We start from the raw sequence: 17,958 nt of genomic DNA on the forward strand, positions 1-17,958 counted from the left end.
TGGGCATTTAAAATTAACATCTTGCCATTCAAGATGAAAAACCCAGCATTTTCCAAAACATTTCTTTTTGTTTTCTCCACATCCTGAGTTTTGTTCATTAAATTATCTTTTAAGAAATTTTATCAAGGTCTATAACTTTATATATTACAACAATAATATCCTCAGTTTTAAAGTCTTATTTCTGTATATAATGAATTCGGTAATCATAACATTTTTTAAAGCCATGACTTTTCTATTTATGAGTTCTTTATTTTGATATATTTGTTGGCTAGCCAGATATAATTGAAAGTATTTTTTCAAGAAGGAATCAAAATAGCAATATTTATAAGAGGCTAGATATTTGAGAACATGTTTCAACTGTATTTATATTCAAGGGATAAATTGGCTGGGTATAATTTTATTGGGTAGCACCTTTTTTCCCCCAGAACTTTCTAGGTGTTATTCATTTTTAGACTAGGCAGTGCTATGGAAACGTGTCATGGAGAGCTGTTTCATTTCCCCTTCCTCTCCTATGTTACTCCCTGCTTTGTATGTGGCTTGCTTTTGCTAAGTGACACCTGAAGATTTATCTTTTAAACTTGATATTCAAAAATTTAAGTAGAATATATCTTGCTATAATTTGTTCTAAATCACATTTTCCTGGAATACCTATGCATTTGTTATTTGTCAATTAAAATCTTTCCATTCCAAGGATTTTTTGCATATATTTTTGCATATTTATTCCATTTTTATATTCTAATTCAATGATATCAGTTGTCTTTATGTTAGATTATTTTTTGTCTGGACTTTATATCTGTTTTTGTATAATTTTTTAATCTTTGTCATTTTCCTATGTATTCAGTTTATCTCAAGACTTTCCTTCATCAGCAGTTCAACTTTTAGACATGTATATTCTTTCTTTTGTTCTTTCTGATATTTTTGTTAAATCTGCAATGAGTTTTTTGGTCATTATTTATTGGCTCAATTCTTTAACTTCCTGTTTTATTTCCTTTGGATGTTGTATTATCTCTTTTGTGAGCTTATATTTTTTTAAATTTAGGGTTTTGGTAAGTTATTTTCTTCCTTCAATTGTGTTTTTTTTCCAGATTGGATTTTAAATCTGCATTTTATTAAATGTATACAGTTCACTCCACCTATGAGTGTTTCCTGGTCTAGAAGGGTCACCCAGGGTTTCAAATTGTTGTCTGACTTCAGCAGAAAGTCTTAGATCTTACCAGGCCTAGTAGTTTTCATTTTTTTTTCTTTGCTGACAACCATTTCTACTGGTCTTTATTCCTTTCTACAGATCCATATTTCCATCTGATATTACTTTCTTTCTACCTGAAGGACTTCCTTTAATTCCTTATAGTGCACATTTGCTGGTGATGAATTCTTTCAGCTTTTGAATACTTCAGAAAAAAAATCTATTTCATCTGCATTTTTGAAAGGTATTTTCACTAAGTATAGAATTCTGCATTGAGAGTTTTTTGTTTGTTTTGTTTTGTTGTAGTTTAAAAAATTTACTGTCTCCTGGCTTGAATTGTTTCTAGAAATGAGAACTCTGCTCTTATTCTTATCTTTGTTTGACTGTACATAATGTATCCTTTTTATTCTCTCCTAGTGGGAGCAAGAACTACTCCTGGCCCTTTATGAGCTTTGGAGATTGTTTCTGCTATTCTTTTTGGGTGGTTTGTTCCTTGAACTTGGGTAGTTTTCTCACATGCATGTGTTGATTAGTACTTAGCCAAAGACTCAGAGGGGGACCCTCTGTATATCTTCAGAGCTCCCCTTGTCTTAGAGCAGATTTCTCCTCTATGGCACTTTGTCTTGTAAATATGACAAAACATATGTCCTAATCTCAGGCCCAGGCCGAAGGGGCAGTGATTACCTGGGCATGTTGTTTTCCAGGTGGGTGTTGGAAACTTCCAAAGGGCTACCAGAAACACACAATTTCTTAAGTTCTAGGCTTATAACAGACACACGCTCATTTATATCCACGTTCCCTTAGTGAAAGCAAATCACCTGGCTTAACTCAACATCAGTGGAGCAGGGATCTACATTCTTTCCATGAATGTAGAGGAGAAGGAAGTAAGCATTTGCTGAGTAATAATCTACCATAGTGTGATATAAAAATATAAATCAATGAGAGAAAGTATGCTAGGGCTATTATAATATGTTGCAAGTATTTGGCTTTCTAAATGGTCTGGCCCAATCTAGGAATAAAGCATCTAGGATGGAATAAATGGATCCTAAATTTCAGATTGGCCTTATTAAATATTAACTTGAAAAGAAAACACTAGGACTTACATTTGAGTTTAGAATTTCTGGCAAGTATCTCAAGTTTACTTACTATTAAGGAAAGATTGTGATGGATACATACCAAAAGGAACCTGACCAAAAAAATCAGGCCTTGGGAAATGATCATCATATTTTAATTTAGAGACAAGTCAAGAGAACACTTTCAGGCACATTCATGTTTTTTTCAAATAAAGCCAACATTTTTTCAAAAATAAAAATATCATTTATTTCTTAGAATAATTAATATTAAGTAATTCTTTCTCTCCTCCCTCCTTCCCTTCCTTCCTTTCTTCTTTTTTTTGAGACAGGGTCTAGCTCTGAAACCCAGGCTAGAATGCAGTCGCGTCGTCATAGCTCACTAGCAACCTCAAATGCCTGGCCTCCAGTGATCCTTCTGCCTCAGCCTCCTAATTAGCTAGGACTATAGGCATGCCCCAACATGCCTGGCTATTTTTTTTTTTTTTTTTTTTTTGTAGAGACAGGGTCTTGTTCTTGCCCAGGCTGGTCTCTAACTGCCTGGTCTCAAGCAATCCTCCTGCTTCAGCCTCCTAAAATGCTAGGATTGCAGGTGCACGATGCCACCATGCCCGGCCAATATTAAGTAATTCTTTATGTCCATAATTTCATGCACAGTCATTAATCTATTGAGGATATACCTAGTACCTAAACATTTAAAGAAAATAAAAAAGAATTGTTCTAAACCCATGCAATATATATTATCAAGACAGGGAAGGTCAAACTATGGTTTTGTTTTATACTGCTTATAAGTGATATCTGATACGGCATAAGGGCATTCCTTCCAGCCTTACTCTTGGTATGTTAATTTTCAGACTTCCTGATCTCATATTATTCCCTTATTTAGTGACTTCCTACTAATAATAGAATAAAGCCTAAATGCCATTATCCCACTGAAAACCAGCCCTTCCCTACCATTTTAGCCTTATCTTTTTAGTGTTTAGTGTTATTTTTCTACCTTGGAACTGAAAAATCAGCATAACAAAACCCTAAATTTGCTTTACCATTTAATATCGCTGGACCATTGTGCACAGTACTCTCTTCCTTTCCTTGTAAATTCCATACAAAAAAGACATACTCACCTTTAACAGTTGAACTGGAGTATAACCTCCCATCTGAAGACTTCCTCTGTTCTCCTTTTTGGGCCCTCAATGTATTCTATATGCCCTGTATATATAAAATGTATATTTTTTATATATACATATGTAAATGATCTATATACGGTTTTTTAGTAGCTACTGTTGTGCTTAAGATCATACGTCCTTGTAGTTGTTACATTAAAAAAAAGAAATACAGGAAAACTAATGAAAAAAAGATTAAAAATAGGAACTTTAAGATTAAGAAATTATTTTTTAAAGAAGCATGCCTATAGTCCCAGCTACTCGAGAGGCTGAGGCAGGAAGATTGCTTGGGCCCAGGAGTTTGAGGTTGCAGTGAGCTATGATGATGCCACTGAACTCTAGCCTGGGCAAAAGAGTGAGACCCTGTATCAAAAGAGAAAAAAAGAAGCAAAAAGATTAATGTTAGGAATATAGGAAAATATTAAAATAAATTGAAATGCAGGTATATTAACTAAAACAGGTAAGTTGTAACGTGAAACCAAATACACAATTTAAAATGTTAAACTTCACAAAAATTCACAAAATCATTTAAATGTAAACATAATAATTCAAGTGTAATAAAACACCTGAAAGTAGAAAATAAACAGCTAAAATATTTTAAAGTTATATTTAAAGAAGCATAAAGTAACAAGAGGGTGTTACACATGACCTGCAAGCTAGAGGAGTTAAAGATAGTATATTCTAATCTCCCTAATTCATTCATGTCAATTAATGAGATCAAGGGCCCCTGATTAAAGACATTTTATTTTTAATACAAAGAACCCTCTTTATTGGTTGTAGTTTGCAATGAAGAAAAAGCTTCCTATCCTCCTATTTCATTACTTCTCTTCCTAGAAAAAGATAACTTTCATTGTCCTGGAAACCTCCTTTTCAGAATAGTAGCTGGTAACAAAAATGGCCTTTTTTTCTTTCAACTTTAACTGGTTGAATAAGTTTTCCCTAAGGCTCTGCCTAGGTCAAGTCAAAGGGGATGAGTTGGGTCTCAAGAAATATGAGCCAAGTATAACAGTCACATCAAATGACTGAGATTCTCTCTTATCCATCAGAAATAGGATTTGTTTCTTGCTGTATCATCTCATTCATCACAAATGGGACTCCATTTTTCATTGGCTTATGGTTGCTTCTCAGAGGAGAAGGGTTCTAATTATAGCTGGCTGATCTGATTTTATCTTGCCTAGGCAACAATGTTTAATTAACACAGAAACCAAAATTTTTTTCCTGACAGGTCTTGCTTGATTATTGCCTATTTATCCTTAATTTGTTTATCTGAAACAGTACTCTGAGCTGTTTTTACTCACACTTCTGATACCAGTTCTGTGGGGTTTTTTCCTCCACCTAAGAACCAATTCTCTGATTCTCCAGACACCAACTGGGTATCCTACAATTCGGTTTAATGCTGACTCTAATTACTTGGAGTTAGTGCAGACCCACAGGTTAAGAACTCAGTCCCACAAGACTGTCTCTACTTCATATGCTAGTTACAAGTCCCAGGTTTCCACCTGTATTTCTGACCAACCGACTATAAACTGGAGGTTCCCACAACCTCAGATTTGGTAATTTGCTAGAATGGCTCTGAAAAGTGCTTTATGTACTATGACTGGTTTATTAAAAAGGATACAACTCAGGAAAAGCCAAGTGGAAGAGATGTGTAGGGCAATGTATAGGGAAGGGAACACAAAGCTTCCATGCTTTCTGGGCATGCTATTTCCCGTAACCTAGATGTGTTCACCACTGTGAAAGTTCTCCAAACCCATTATTTAGGATTTTCCACGGAGGTTCCATTACGTAGGCAATATTGATTAAATCATTTCCATTAGTGATTGAACCGCAGAAGTCTTGGGATGGAACTAATCTCATGGTTTCTTCCTCTGGATACTAGCCTCCATCCTGAAGCTACCTAGAAGTCCACCAAGAATCAGCTTATTAGGCATAAACTCTGGTGCGGTTGAAGGGGACTTGTTATGAATAACAAAAGAGGCTCCTAATACTCAGGAAATTCCAAAGGTTTTGGAAGTTCTGTGTCAAGGACTGGGGAAAAAACCAAATACAATGGCCCTCTGTATCCATGGGTTCTACTTCCCTGAAGTCAACTAATTGCAGATCAAAAGTGTTAGGAAAAAAAAATTTGTAGCTCTACTGAACATATACAGACTTTTCTTTCTTGTCATTATTCCCTAAACAATATAGTATAACAACTATTTATATGGGATTTACATTGTATTAGTTATTATAAGTAATATGAAGATGATTTAAAGTATATAGGAGTATGTGCATAGGTTATAATGCAAATGCTACATTATTCTATATTAGGGACCTGAGAATCCTTGAGCTTTGGTATCCGAGGGAGATCCTGGAACCAATCTCCCACAGATACCAAAGGACAACTGTGTATGTTTCTTATTGTAGCACAAGTACCTTCCGAAGTAAAACCTAATCACTATGACTCTTATTTTACTTTTCCTAAAAGTGACATAAAAATAGTAGTATTCTTTATGATATTGTCCACACACAAGTTCACACCTATTTCCCTTTCCTAGTCACCCAAATTGATATAATCACAAACAGATCTTTAGGAAAATTTGCAAAGGAAGCATCAAATTAAGATCAGGAAAAAGATGATAAGAAAAAGAGAGAAGAAACCCCCGAGAAAGAATATAAATCATAATGAATTTTTATAGTAGTAAAAAAGTAAAGCATTTAAAACTGAAATATTAAAAACACATGTCCAATAAAGTGAAGCACATGCTCAAACATCCATCATAGGAAAAAAAATAGAAGTATGTATTGCTAACTAGATCCTCTTGGTTCATCTCCCAAATAATGAGATCTTTGAAGAGGAAGAAAATCAACAGGCAGAGAATTGGATACTTGTTTCTTTCTATGGTGCAGACTTAGCTGCTTGAGTATTCTATATAAACCTCTGAAGGTGAGATACAAACTTTTCAGCAGAAAACTACAGGTGAACATGGTTAGTCAGTCCACCAGTGGGCTTTGTACACACCCAGGAGCAAAAAAGCAGCAAATTCATTTTTAAATCAATCTTCAACATTTATTTTATTGGAGTTATTTAGCTATCATTATCGCTCTTTGCTCTTAAATATAGAACTATTATTTTATGTTTGAGTAAATATTTCACTCAGAACTATAGCAGATATTTAAATGACTAGAAAGGATGAATTGTATTTGCATATTATTTCTATATTGCTGAAAGAGTGTTGTAAATGAATTCAGCACCATGGTGTTAGGGGACTTGAAGAAGAAACTTGGGAACTGATAGATTATTATCAAGGTAAAGGTACTTATTCCCCCGGTGGCAAATTCTACCTATTTTAGCTTTTATTATCCTTAGGATAGTGTTCTATTTATTTCATGAGTACAGAAGTTTTAATTGGGTATGTCATGTTTCAAAGACAAAAGAAATGCCTAATTCACTCTAACAAACTTGTTAGTCACTGTTTATACCAAGAGAATTTCTACTCTACAGAGAATAATATTGTTTTCTGTTTCCTTTGTTGATAAATCAAAGTTTTACACTGACCTACAGTAGTCAAGCATACTTTAAAGCAAAATCATCTCAGGCTAACACAGATATGTATCCTTTTAGCTTTATGTATTCTTTTTGTTCCTTTTTTTATTCTTTAAGAAATGTTGTATCCCAAAACTAAATCAGTAAGAAAATGGTATTTAAATTTGTCATTGTAATTTATTTATCTGATAAGAAATGAGCAATTTCTGGGTTTTAGAATAATTTAATTTTGATGATATTAACTGAAGTTTTATGATTTTTTTTTTTTTTTCCTTTAAACTTGTCAAGTTGCTGGCAGATTTTTCTTGGTTCAGAGGGTTTGGGTATTTAAATGCATAGCTAGTATAGGAATGATTTGTAGAAATAACTTCACCCATATACCTGGCTTTCTATTTGTTATGAATTCTTAGATTTTTAGATATGCAATTTTTATGGTTTACCCTGCCTAGTGTATGATCTTTCACTTGAAGAAAAGGTGGTGGTAGGGGGTGTAACAGTTTCAGTTCACCCTAATTCTGTTACTGTTTGCTTTGTTCAGCAATCACTGTGATCCTCCTGGCAGGGAACAAGATCCAGAGAACAAAACTAGTAGTGACTGTATAGATAAAAAGGCAATGAATTCTGCTTTTAAGGCAAAGGGGGAATAGTCTACAAAGGAATGAAAATAGGAATAAAAGTGTAGCATTGTTAACCTGCAGATCTATTGTACTTTTGAAAATCTTACACTGCAGAAAAAAATGCGACACTACAAAGATTTATAGTTATGTGACTGAAAATCTTAAAAAGGGTCACCGTTTAGTTACTAGCCAAATACTTGACCAGAAGATAGCCTAGATTATTCATAATCGAAAAGCCATAGAACCTTTTTCATTAAAATGACAGGACAGTGTTTCAGCAGTATACAAGGTACCATAATATATTATTTATTCTCTACCAGAACAACTCTTTAGATACGGTGAAGATGGTGAGGTCAAGAAGAGTACTCCAGAGAAGAATGGGAAAGAAATGTTGGAGCAGACATTACAGAAGGTAATCTAATCTTTAAGATATTGAGCTGAGCAAGTTAAATCTGAATTTTAACATAAAGGATTATATTTTAAAACGAGGGCTCATGAACTTAAACCTTGTATGAATTCTTAATTTAAATTCATAATTCAAAATCATTGGCTTGCCAAAATGGGGTGAAAAAATCAATGTTAGCGAAATAAATGTGTAAACACTTGTGCTTCCATTGACATACATTAAAAATATTTTCAAAGATGAAATGGAGGGAGTGAAAACAATAGAAATTATAAAAATTTAGATTATATGTATTTGTTAGTTATAACTTAACAGTTTAAGTTTAAAATGGGTCATAATGAGATTTATGCTACACTTCAACAAAAACAGAGATTTACAATATTTTAACTAAAAACTGAGCATAGTTATAGCTCTACCACAGTAAAATGGTAATATGTTTATAAGTTTAATTTTAAACTATAAAATATACATGACTTATCTCATTTTAGATAAAAATTTATGCCTATATGATTTAGAATAGCTTTCTGTTTTAATAAGACCATGTAAACCCTATGGTCATGATACAGCATGCTATCATTCATAGTAAAATACTGTTTTAAAATCCTAACATTTACCTTTGCAATTTTATACTTAATATTTTTTTGTGTGTATGTACATATATATATATATACACACACACATAGTTATCAAGTTCAATTAAGTGAACTAGATTATATTAACACTTTTTGTTATTGTTATAAAGAAAATACTCTTTAAATAGTTTATTCTTATAAGTGATTGTTATTTGGGTACATTGGATTGATTTTGTTTTTTTACAAATCTTTAATACTTAGATAAAGCTTGAAATGTACAAATACATAAACAAAAATATTAATGTAGCTTATATTTCTTATATCTGTGAACTGACTTGTTGGAAATCTAGTGATTTGCAGCAGATGATGTGATTCCTTATACTTCTAACACTTGCCATATGGTTAGGCAACAAAGGCTGTCATCTCATTATTGCTGAATGGTACACATCAGGTTAACATAACAACACAGAGAACAAGAAATGCTCATGTTCATTTATCTTAAGGTTAAATGAGTAATTGAAATAATCTATGCACTATCAGCTAGGATGCCATACAGTTTATACTAGCTTAACATCTTTGTTTCACAATAATATTTTTATTTGGCAGATTTTTGTATAGCTTTGATTTCTATATATCTATATGTAATACTGTCCGACTATTTATTACCTTAGGGTAGAAACCCTAAAGAAAGACATTATTTCCTTCCAACTACCATAAATAACTACTACCATAGTGGATCTAGAAATGCATTTTAAGGCCTGAAAAGCCAACATGAATTATTTCCATTGGACCATATGTCAAATTAGCATACAAATTTGTCACTATTTTATTAATATATTAATCTAATGCAATTGTATCAGTCATGATTTAATTACTAATGGTTTTTTTATTTTAAAAGGAAGTACATGAAACTCACTAAAAATGGATTTAAAATACAGTAATAAGATGAAAACAATATAGTATAAAATAGAAATGAAACCTGTAAGATGATTATTTTTAAAATAATGTATTAAAATTTCATATTGTTATTGGCTAAATTGTGTCTCCCCGGAATTTATATGTTGGAGCCCTAATCTCAGTATCTCAGAATGTATTAATAACTGTATTTGGAGTTGGGGTCTTTGAAGAGGTAATTATGTTATAATGAAGTTATTAGAGTGGACCCTAATTCAATATGACTGATATCATTATAAGAAAAGGTAATTAGGATACAGGCAAACACAAAGGGAAGACCATGTGAAGATATAGGGAAAAGATTACTGTTTACAAGCAAAGGAGAGAGCCCTCAGAAGAAACAAACCCTGCTGACACCTTGATCTTAGACTTCTAGACTTCAGAACAATGAGAAAATAAATTTCTGTTGTTTAAGCCACTCACTCTGTGGTACTTTATTATGGCAGCCTGAACAAACTAATATACACACTCCACAATGTCAAGTGTTTTATTTCGAATTTGAAAGACCCATCTCTTAATTGTTTTAAATAAATGTTCAGTACTGAAAGAAAGTATGGGCTTGAGCTGATTTGTAACATGCAAACCAAAGGCCTTTAATAGTTCCCTAGACTTTCATTCTCAAATACATATTGAAATTTAGCTTTCTTTTTTTGGAGGCTTAGAATCAGTTTAACAATTTTGGAGAATATACCTTGAATAACACTTTAATAGGTTCTATGGACTTTTCATTTTCAAAGTCTTTAGAAGTATTGTCTGTTTTGTTGTTTGTCTTCCATTTTAAACTTAAATACAAGTAATTTTGACCAGGTCTCATGATTAAACATAGCTTCACATTAGGTAATTAACAGACTTTAAAACCACAGACATTTTCAGTTGGTATCTGTAGGGGCAAAAAGATGTGATGCCATTCCTTACCCGTCATAAGGATCATAGTCGACACTCCTATGACAAAAGGCAGGTTAGCAAGAGAAAGGCATAACAAATTCATTTAGTCAAAGTTTTAGGTAACATGGGAAGCTTCAGAAACAAAGATCCAAAGAACCAAGGAAAAGCATATATATGCTTAAGTTCAGTGAAGAATGGATAGCAGTGTAGAAATGTGTTTAGACATAAGGGTATGATCTAATGGTAATAGACTGGGAGGAAACACAGCAAGGCCGGTCTGCTCAGGTTCTTCTCGGCCTCCCTGTGTAACATTCCTTCCCCCAGATATGAGGAAGGACCCCTCTGGAATTAGGGTCTTCAAGGGAGAAAGGAAAAGGAAGAGAGTGACCTTTCTAGGTCTTATGACTTGCTTTGGGGGAGAGGAGTTCTAGTGCCTATGACCTACCTTGGGGAAGAGGAATTCTGCTTTCTGTGACTCACTTTAAGGAAGAAAAAGGGGTGGGAGACAGGAGGACAGGAGAAGATCAGAGAGACCTTGTTTCTGAGGCCCTTCTAGTGTCCTTCAGTTCAAAGTACTCAGCATGCCAAGGTGCCATACTTTGGAATGTTTTCTGATCCCCATCATATGTAAAATTTTGTGAGTTGTCCCCAAGCTTAAGTGGATTTTAGTCAAAAGAAAAAAATAATGCTAATTTTCAGAACTGAAATCTCAAATTTAAGATGTTTGTTATATTTGTTTATAAAATATTTTATTTTAATTCAATGTATAAAGCTGATTTAATGGCTAATTCAGAATACTTTGCATGAGTAGTTATATTTTAGCTCAAGTAATTTTATAAGGTAGATGTTAAGATTAATAATGATAGAAACAATAATAATAATGATAATAAATTGTTTAGGACTTACCATCTGTCAGGAATTGTGGTTTATGATCACTTTTAATACTCACAACAAACTGGCAAGGTAGGTGTTACTATTCCCATTTCACAGATGAGGAAACTAAAGGTAAAATAGGTTAAATATTTTACCAGCTAAAGCAATCAGAGCTGGAAGTGAGATATAGACCTGACTCAAAATTATATTTCCCCTCAACCACACTGCCTATTAGTAAGGTTTTTTATACTACCACTGTCAAAGTAAATTAAAAAAGGTATAATTGCTTACTTGCATAAAATATATTTTTAAAAAATAGAGTATATTCTACTCACTCCACCCTGGAATCTAAAAGTTAAAAAGAATATATATATATTTTATAAAAAGTATACTGTTGTTTGGGGAAGTGATTAAAGATCCACCGAGGGAAACTGAAGCGTATATAAAGAGATTGTATTTATTATTTGTCCGTAATATAGTTTACTAAATGGAGAAAACAATTTGGAGGTAGTGTGATTTGGAAGAAGTAAAAAGGATTCAGCCAGAGTTTGTGTATTATTGAATCCTGTACTTTTTTTTCACATTAGCCAGCTCTCCAGTAAAGTATTTGCATTGAGAAGGAACAATAGAATCTCTTTCACAGAAATACACAGAGGTCTTCAATAGTCTGGTACAAAATTTTTCAGATACCTTTACTCCAGGTCAAGATAAATCCTATAAGGACATAGGTTCAGTAGGAGGTAAGTATATTATACTGTGGAATAGAAGTGATTAAAATTAGGTGAGAGTCTTCATATTGTGCTAGGAAATATCCATGCCCCAGGATAGGATAGCCAATCAATAAATGACTGTTGATTTAAATGAAGGGAGTTGAACTCATAGGGAGTATAGAAGGATAGGTAAATCAGACATGACTGAAACTCATGTTTAGGAAACAACTTACATCTTCACCATCATAAGTAATGTTCAGTAAACTGGAAAGTGTTAAGAATATGCATAAGTTTTATCCCGTGTAATTTTGGAATATTACTATTTCAAATCATTGGTTATTGTTTTAGCCTTTTCAAGCTGCTATGACAAAATACTAATAAACTGAGTAGCTTATAAACAACAGAAATTTATTTCTCACAGTTCTGGAGGCTGGGAAGTCCAAGATCAAGGTTCTCACAGATTTGATATCTGGTGAGGGCCTCTTTTATGGATCATATATGGTAACTTCTAGCAGGTCCTGATGGTGGAAGGAGCTCGCTAGCTCTCTGAGGTCTCTTTTATAAAGGCACTAATCCCATTCATGAGGGAGGAGCCCTCATGACCTAATGATTTCCCAAAGACCCCACCTCATATTGTTATCATATTGGTAATTAGGTTTCAACAATAGAATTTTGCTGGGACACAAGCATTCATACCATTGCAGTTGTCAATACATCAGAAATGTTTCTCCTTTGAAGAATTTGTTGTTATTATTCTTTTGAGACAAGGCTTTGCTGTGTCACCCAGGCTAGAGTGCAATGGAATCATCATAGCTCGCTGCATCCTCAAACTCCTGGGCTCAAATGATCCTCGTGCTTCAGCCTTCCAAGTAGCTGGGACTACAGGTGTGCGCCACTACACCTGGCTAATTTTTCTAATTTTTATAGAGATGAGGTCTCAGACTTGCTCAGGCTGATTTCAAACTCCTAACCTCAAGCCATCCTCCTGCCTCAGTCTCCCAGAGTGTTAAAATTACAGGCGTGAGCCACCCACCATGCCCAGCCTTAGAATTTGTTTTATAAGTAAATATGAATCCATATATTTTTAAATCATTTAGATTTCTTGCTTGTCTCCATTTCTTTTTTCTTGACTCTAATTCCTTAGTGCTGTAAGTCCTAGTCAGAGCAATCAGACAAGAAAAGGAAATCAAGGGCATCCAAAGGGGGGCAGAAGAGGTCAAATTATCACTCTTTTTTGACAATATGATCTTATATCCAGAAAACCCCAAAGATTCTGCCATGAGACTACTGGAATTGATAAACAAATTCAGCAAAGTCTCAGGTTACAAAATCAATCTACAGAAATCAGTAGCATTCCTACATACCAACAACAGTCAAACTGAGAACCAAATCAAAGACTCAATACCCTTCACAATAGCAACAAAGAAAAAAAATACCTAGGAATATATTTAACTAAGGAGATAAAAGACCTCTACAGGGAGAACTACAAAACACGGAGGAAAGAAATAGCAGAGGATATAAAGAGGTGTAAAACCATACCATGCTCATGGGTCGGCAGAATCAACATTGTTAAAATGTCTATACTACCCACAGTGATCTACAGATTCAATGCAATCCCTATTAAAATACCAACATCATTTTTTGCAGATTTAGAAAAATAATTCTCTGCTTCGTATGGAACCAGAGAAGACCCTGTATAGCAAAGCAATCTTAAGCCAAAAGAACAAATTGGGAGGCATCAATTTACCAGACTCCTTTTTCATTTTCTATATAAGTCTGGGCAACTTTTCTTTCTCAGATGGCTTGTGGAGCAGTGGGAGAGGCACAAAATCCTGAATTTGAATGCAGTTCAGTCCAGGAAAGGTTTACCTCTGTGAAATTTAAGTTTTCAGAATCTCTCTTTCCTGTTCTGGAAAGGTATTTATTGGTTCTGCTTACCTTATGTTTTTAAAATGATTAGAAGAAATCATGTTTATGAAACTACCTGTAAAAAGTGAAACGTACTTTACAAGCAGTAGGGCTGGTTATTTATTTTTGTACTCAAGAATTAGAATTAATTGTTCTTTCCTTTATGTTTAGACTTACGGCATTTAGATCATATCCTTTATTAGATTTATATATGCAAATGTCTGTCTTTTCAAATAGATTTTGAGATTCCTTAAGGTCAGGAAGTATATACTACCATTGCTATGTCCTAGCACAAGAACATTGTTTAATAAATTTACATAATTGCTCTGACCAAAACATATTTGTATACACAGCTGGGGGAAAATTTTGTCTTTGATGGTAAACCCATTTGATTGTAATGCTATAGGTATACAATGACTTCTAATTCATTGAGACTGGGGTATAAAATACCACACACACACACACACACACACACACAGAGCCAATGTATGAGTAATCAATTTATATGAAGTCAAATTTATTATTATTTGTGTATGTTAACAATGCAAAGTCTTTAGATCTTTGACATTTAAAGAAAGAAAATTTCAGATTCAAGTTCTCAGTGCACTCACAAGCAGTGGATGTAACTTATTTTAGAAGCGTTTTATGTCTTAGTTGTGATGTAATAAAGAAATGCCACAATGAAATGGAATTTACATAATCATGTGAATAGTGATTACTAGGTAGAGTTTCTTAGGATCAGAGATGGGATTTTATGTTCAATGTTCAGATTAATCGTTATGGAAGATTAATCCAAAAATAATTAGTGAAGTTCAATAATAGTAATATTATTATTATTCCTTTTTTATGCATGAAATAAAGAGGGTTTTTAAAAGACTGAGTAATTTTCTTAAGGTTTTAATGATTTTATGATACTTTATTAATGAAAGATTTGATTTTAAGTTAAGTAGGTAACAAGTGTGTCTCATACTACTGAAAAGATATCTTCCTTGATCTGTAACTTCTAAATTAGTGCTAATGTCTTTGTTTCATTGTGTGATTTACTTTCTAAAATAAAAAAATCAAAAAAAAAAAAAAGAACATTGTTTATTGAAATAAATTGAAACAATTAAATTTATATGCAATCTTGAAATCATTATAATTTAAAATTTTTAGACTTTATTTTTTTTGTAATATGTTCCTTTATTGTGTAAACTAAGGACCACATGAGTACTAAAATTATATTTTTCTAATTTAGAAAAAAGCAGCCTCAGTACATTCTTTTGTATTTAGTCATTACTTTTTCATATGATTGTTAAATATTGAAGAAAAATGTTATTTATTAATACAGTTTGTATGTATACCTACTTTTAGACTTTTTATATAAATTGTTTTTCTCTGAAATTTTTTTCACAGTGAATAGAATATATAGCCAAAGCATTTATGATCTGAGAAAACTCTACAGTTTATTAGCATACTTAGTTCTGTGTCACTTTGTGTTGAATTTTAACTTCTTTTACCATCTGTCCTTTATTAAACAGATGTATTATTGCATTTTTGAATGTATTCATCTATACCACCTTAGAATTATTTAGAAATTAAGTACTTTAGATTTATTTTGTCCTTGTGTTAAGTGAAATTTTTCTTTCCTAAGTTAGAAATGATAATAAAAATACAGTAGCTTTTGGTGCTGGATTTTTAAAAGAGTGAATTAAATTTTTCTGTTTAGGTCATAGAGTTGGAAAATCGGCTAAAATCTTTTGAGAGAAAGTCGAGAAGATTAAAAGAAGGGAATAAAAGATTAATGAAAGAAAATCATTTCTTGAAATCCCTCTTAAAACAGCAGCAAGAAGAGGCAGAGACCAGAGAAAAAGAGCTAGAACAGCTACTAAAGGAAAACAAAGATGTAGAAAAAGACAAAACTGAACTTCAAGTAAAAATCACTGAGCTGGAGAGAGAAGTCACTTCCTTAAGGAGACAAGTGGCAGAAGCTAATGCATTGAGAAATGAAAATGAGGAGCTGATGAACCCAATGGAGAAATTGCACCACTCAGCAGACAAAGCTAAATCTGAGATGGCCACCACAGAAGTGAGATCTAGACAATACGATTGTAAGACAACCACTACCAAGGTTAAATTTAAAGCTGCTAAGAAAAAGTGCTCTGTGGGTCGTCACCACACTGTTCTCAATCACTCCATCAAGGTTATGAGCAATGTATTTGAGAACCTCAGCAAGGACGGTTGGGAGGATGTGAGTGAAAGCAGGTAAGGCTCTCATTAACTTAGCTCTGTGGTGGGGACACTGTGCATATGTAAAGCACTGGCAAATGGAGATTGAATTTCAACTACTGTTGATTTGGTATTCAGAAAAAATACTGTCAGATCCTTTGAAATATCTTGGGAGGTCTTGTTCTGAGCTTATTGACTGAAATTTGCATGCAAAATTAGCCACAACTGCATGAGTATTTGAATAGGTGCCAGGAAACCCAAAAGAAGGCAATGCTTGATTTCTTCCAGTGATGCTATTTTCATGCAGTCATGAGGCTTGAAATTGACAGTTTGGCAGGTTGATTTAATTTGCTGGCCCTTTGCATATTCACCACTGACAGCTAAGGATTCCCAGGCAAGCCTACTAAGTCGGTTTAGTTATCTTGTGACATGCCAACCTGGGAGGAGAAACATTTTTCCCCCTTAATTTAGTTAGATAAATTTTGAATGACCCATTTCAGCTTGTTACCAGATGTCTACAAGCTGTTTAACATCCTTTAAATTAAGAACCATCTTCACTAATTATTTCATGTATGTATTATGCAAAGTCATTGTACTAACTTTAATTGAATGGTGGTTAAAAATTAGTTCTTTAAAGTTATAGCTCTACAGATTCCTAGTCTGAAGTTATATACCCCTGGTGAATAGCAACAGGAGAATACTAAAAATCTATAATATTTCTTTCTCTTACCCCTGGCTGTACATTCATATATGCATTTGAAGCACATCATCAGTAAAGCCACAGAGGCAAATGAATGATAGAACACCTCTTTTTATATCTAGACAATAGGGAAGTTCAGTGTTGCCAGAGCTGCTAACAAATTGTTCAGTTTGCCATGATTTTAAACATTCTACCTTGTTTTATGACATATTTCCTCTAATTTTTCCTAGTTTTTTGTTTTGTTTTGGTTTTATAAGCCCTAATAGTGATTCTGTTTTAGATTTATGATGCCTCTGGATAGTTTTCTTAATCACAGACATAGAACTGAAAATTATTTTAAAACATGATTCCCAAACTTGTTTGCATATTAGAATCACCTGGAGGTCTTATAAAACTTCCAGGGCTCAGGCCACACCCTAAACCAATTAAATTATAACTTTTGGGTTGGGATACAGGCTTCAGTATTTTTTGAAGCTTCCCAGCTGGATCCAATGTGCAGACAACTTCAAGAAGCGCTGTGTTATATTATCATCAGGTCAAGCCTCTTGTCTTCAGGCAGTTAAAGAAACTTAAAAAACAAATTTGTGAAGGTAAGGCAGAAGGACCAAATCTTCATTTCCATTTCCACCTTACCCAGGTTCTTTTTCCCTGCTCTCAAAAGCAATTAGAGATAAAAGCCTCCTTAACTTAAAACCCACTAAGCATTTATCTATATCTTCAAGGAAATTCTAGTTTCAGCTACTAATTATATCTCAGGCATTTGGTACTACCATACTACTCATAATATAGTGGTGCAGTTTACTTATGTTTGAATACATATGTAGGAAAAAATATGTGAAATTTTGGTAATACATTCAGTTTTCCTTTCTTCATATTAGTGCATGTGCACAAGAGCACATATTTTGTGAGGTGTATCATACAATATCTCTTAAAATATAGGATTGTCATTTAACTTATTTAGCCTGGAAACTCAATTTTACTCTGTGATAACAGTGTTGAATTTCCTGCTTGACAGAACACTCAGGAATCACTCAACTGCAATAAATTCTCAAACAATTAGAAATCCTGCAGTGAAATTTTAGGGACTTCAGAAGATTCTGTTTCTTTTTAGCTTTTCATAGTCTGAAATATAAGAAAGTTACTTGGATACTGAGAATAATAGAACTTAGTATATACATAATTTAGTATA

The 17,958-nt window shown here is 33.4% G+C and overlaps 1 protein-coding gene across 2 annotated transcripts in view; it reads left to right on the forward strand.

Annotated features, from left to right (window-relative positions):
• The window catches only part of CNTLN (centlein), a 286,589-nt gene that overhangs the window by 157,162 nt on the left and 111,469 nt on the right, over positions 1-17,958 (forward strand). For both annotated transcript variants that reach the window (XM_069474222.1, XM_069474223.1), the window contains exons 14-15: positions 7,877-7,968; positions 15,570-16,105. In XM_069474222.1, coding sequence (XP_069330323.1) covers positions 7,877-7,968; positions 15,570-16,105 — 628 coding nt within the window. The remainder of the gene's footprint in view (positions 1-7,876; positions 7,969-15,569; positions 16,106-17,958) is intronic.

The sequence above is a fragment of the Eulemur rufifrons genome, chromosome 7 (genome assembly GCF_041146395.1).
Source record: "Eulemur rufifrons isolate Redbay chromosome 7, OSU_ERuf_1, whole genome shotgun sequence".
Classification (NCBI taxonomy): Eukaryota; Metazoa; Chordata; class Mammalia; order Primates; family Lemuridae; genus Eulemur; species Eulemur rufifrons.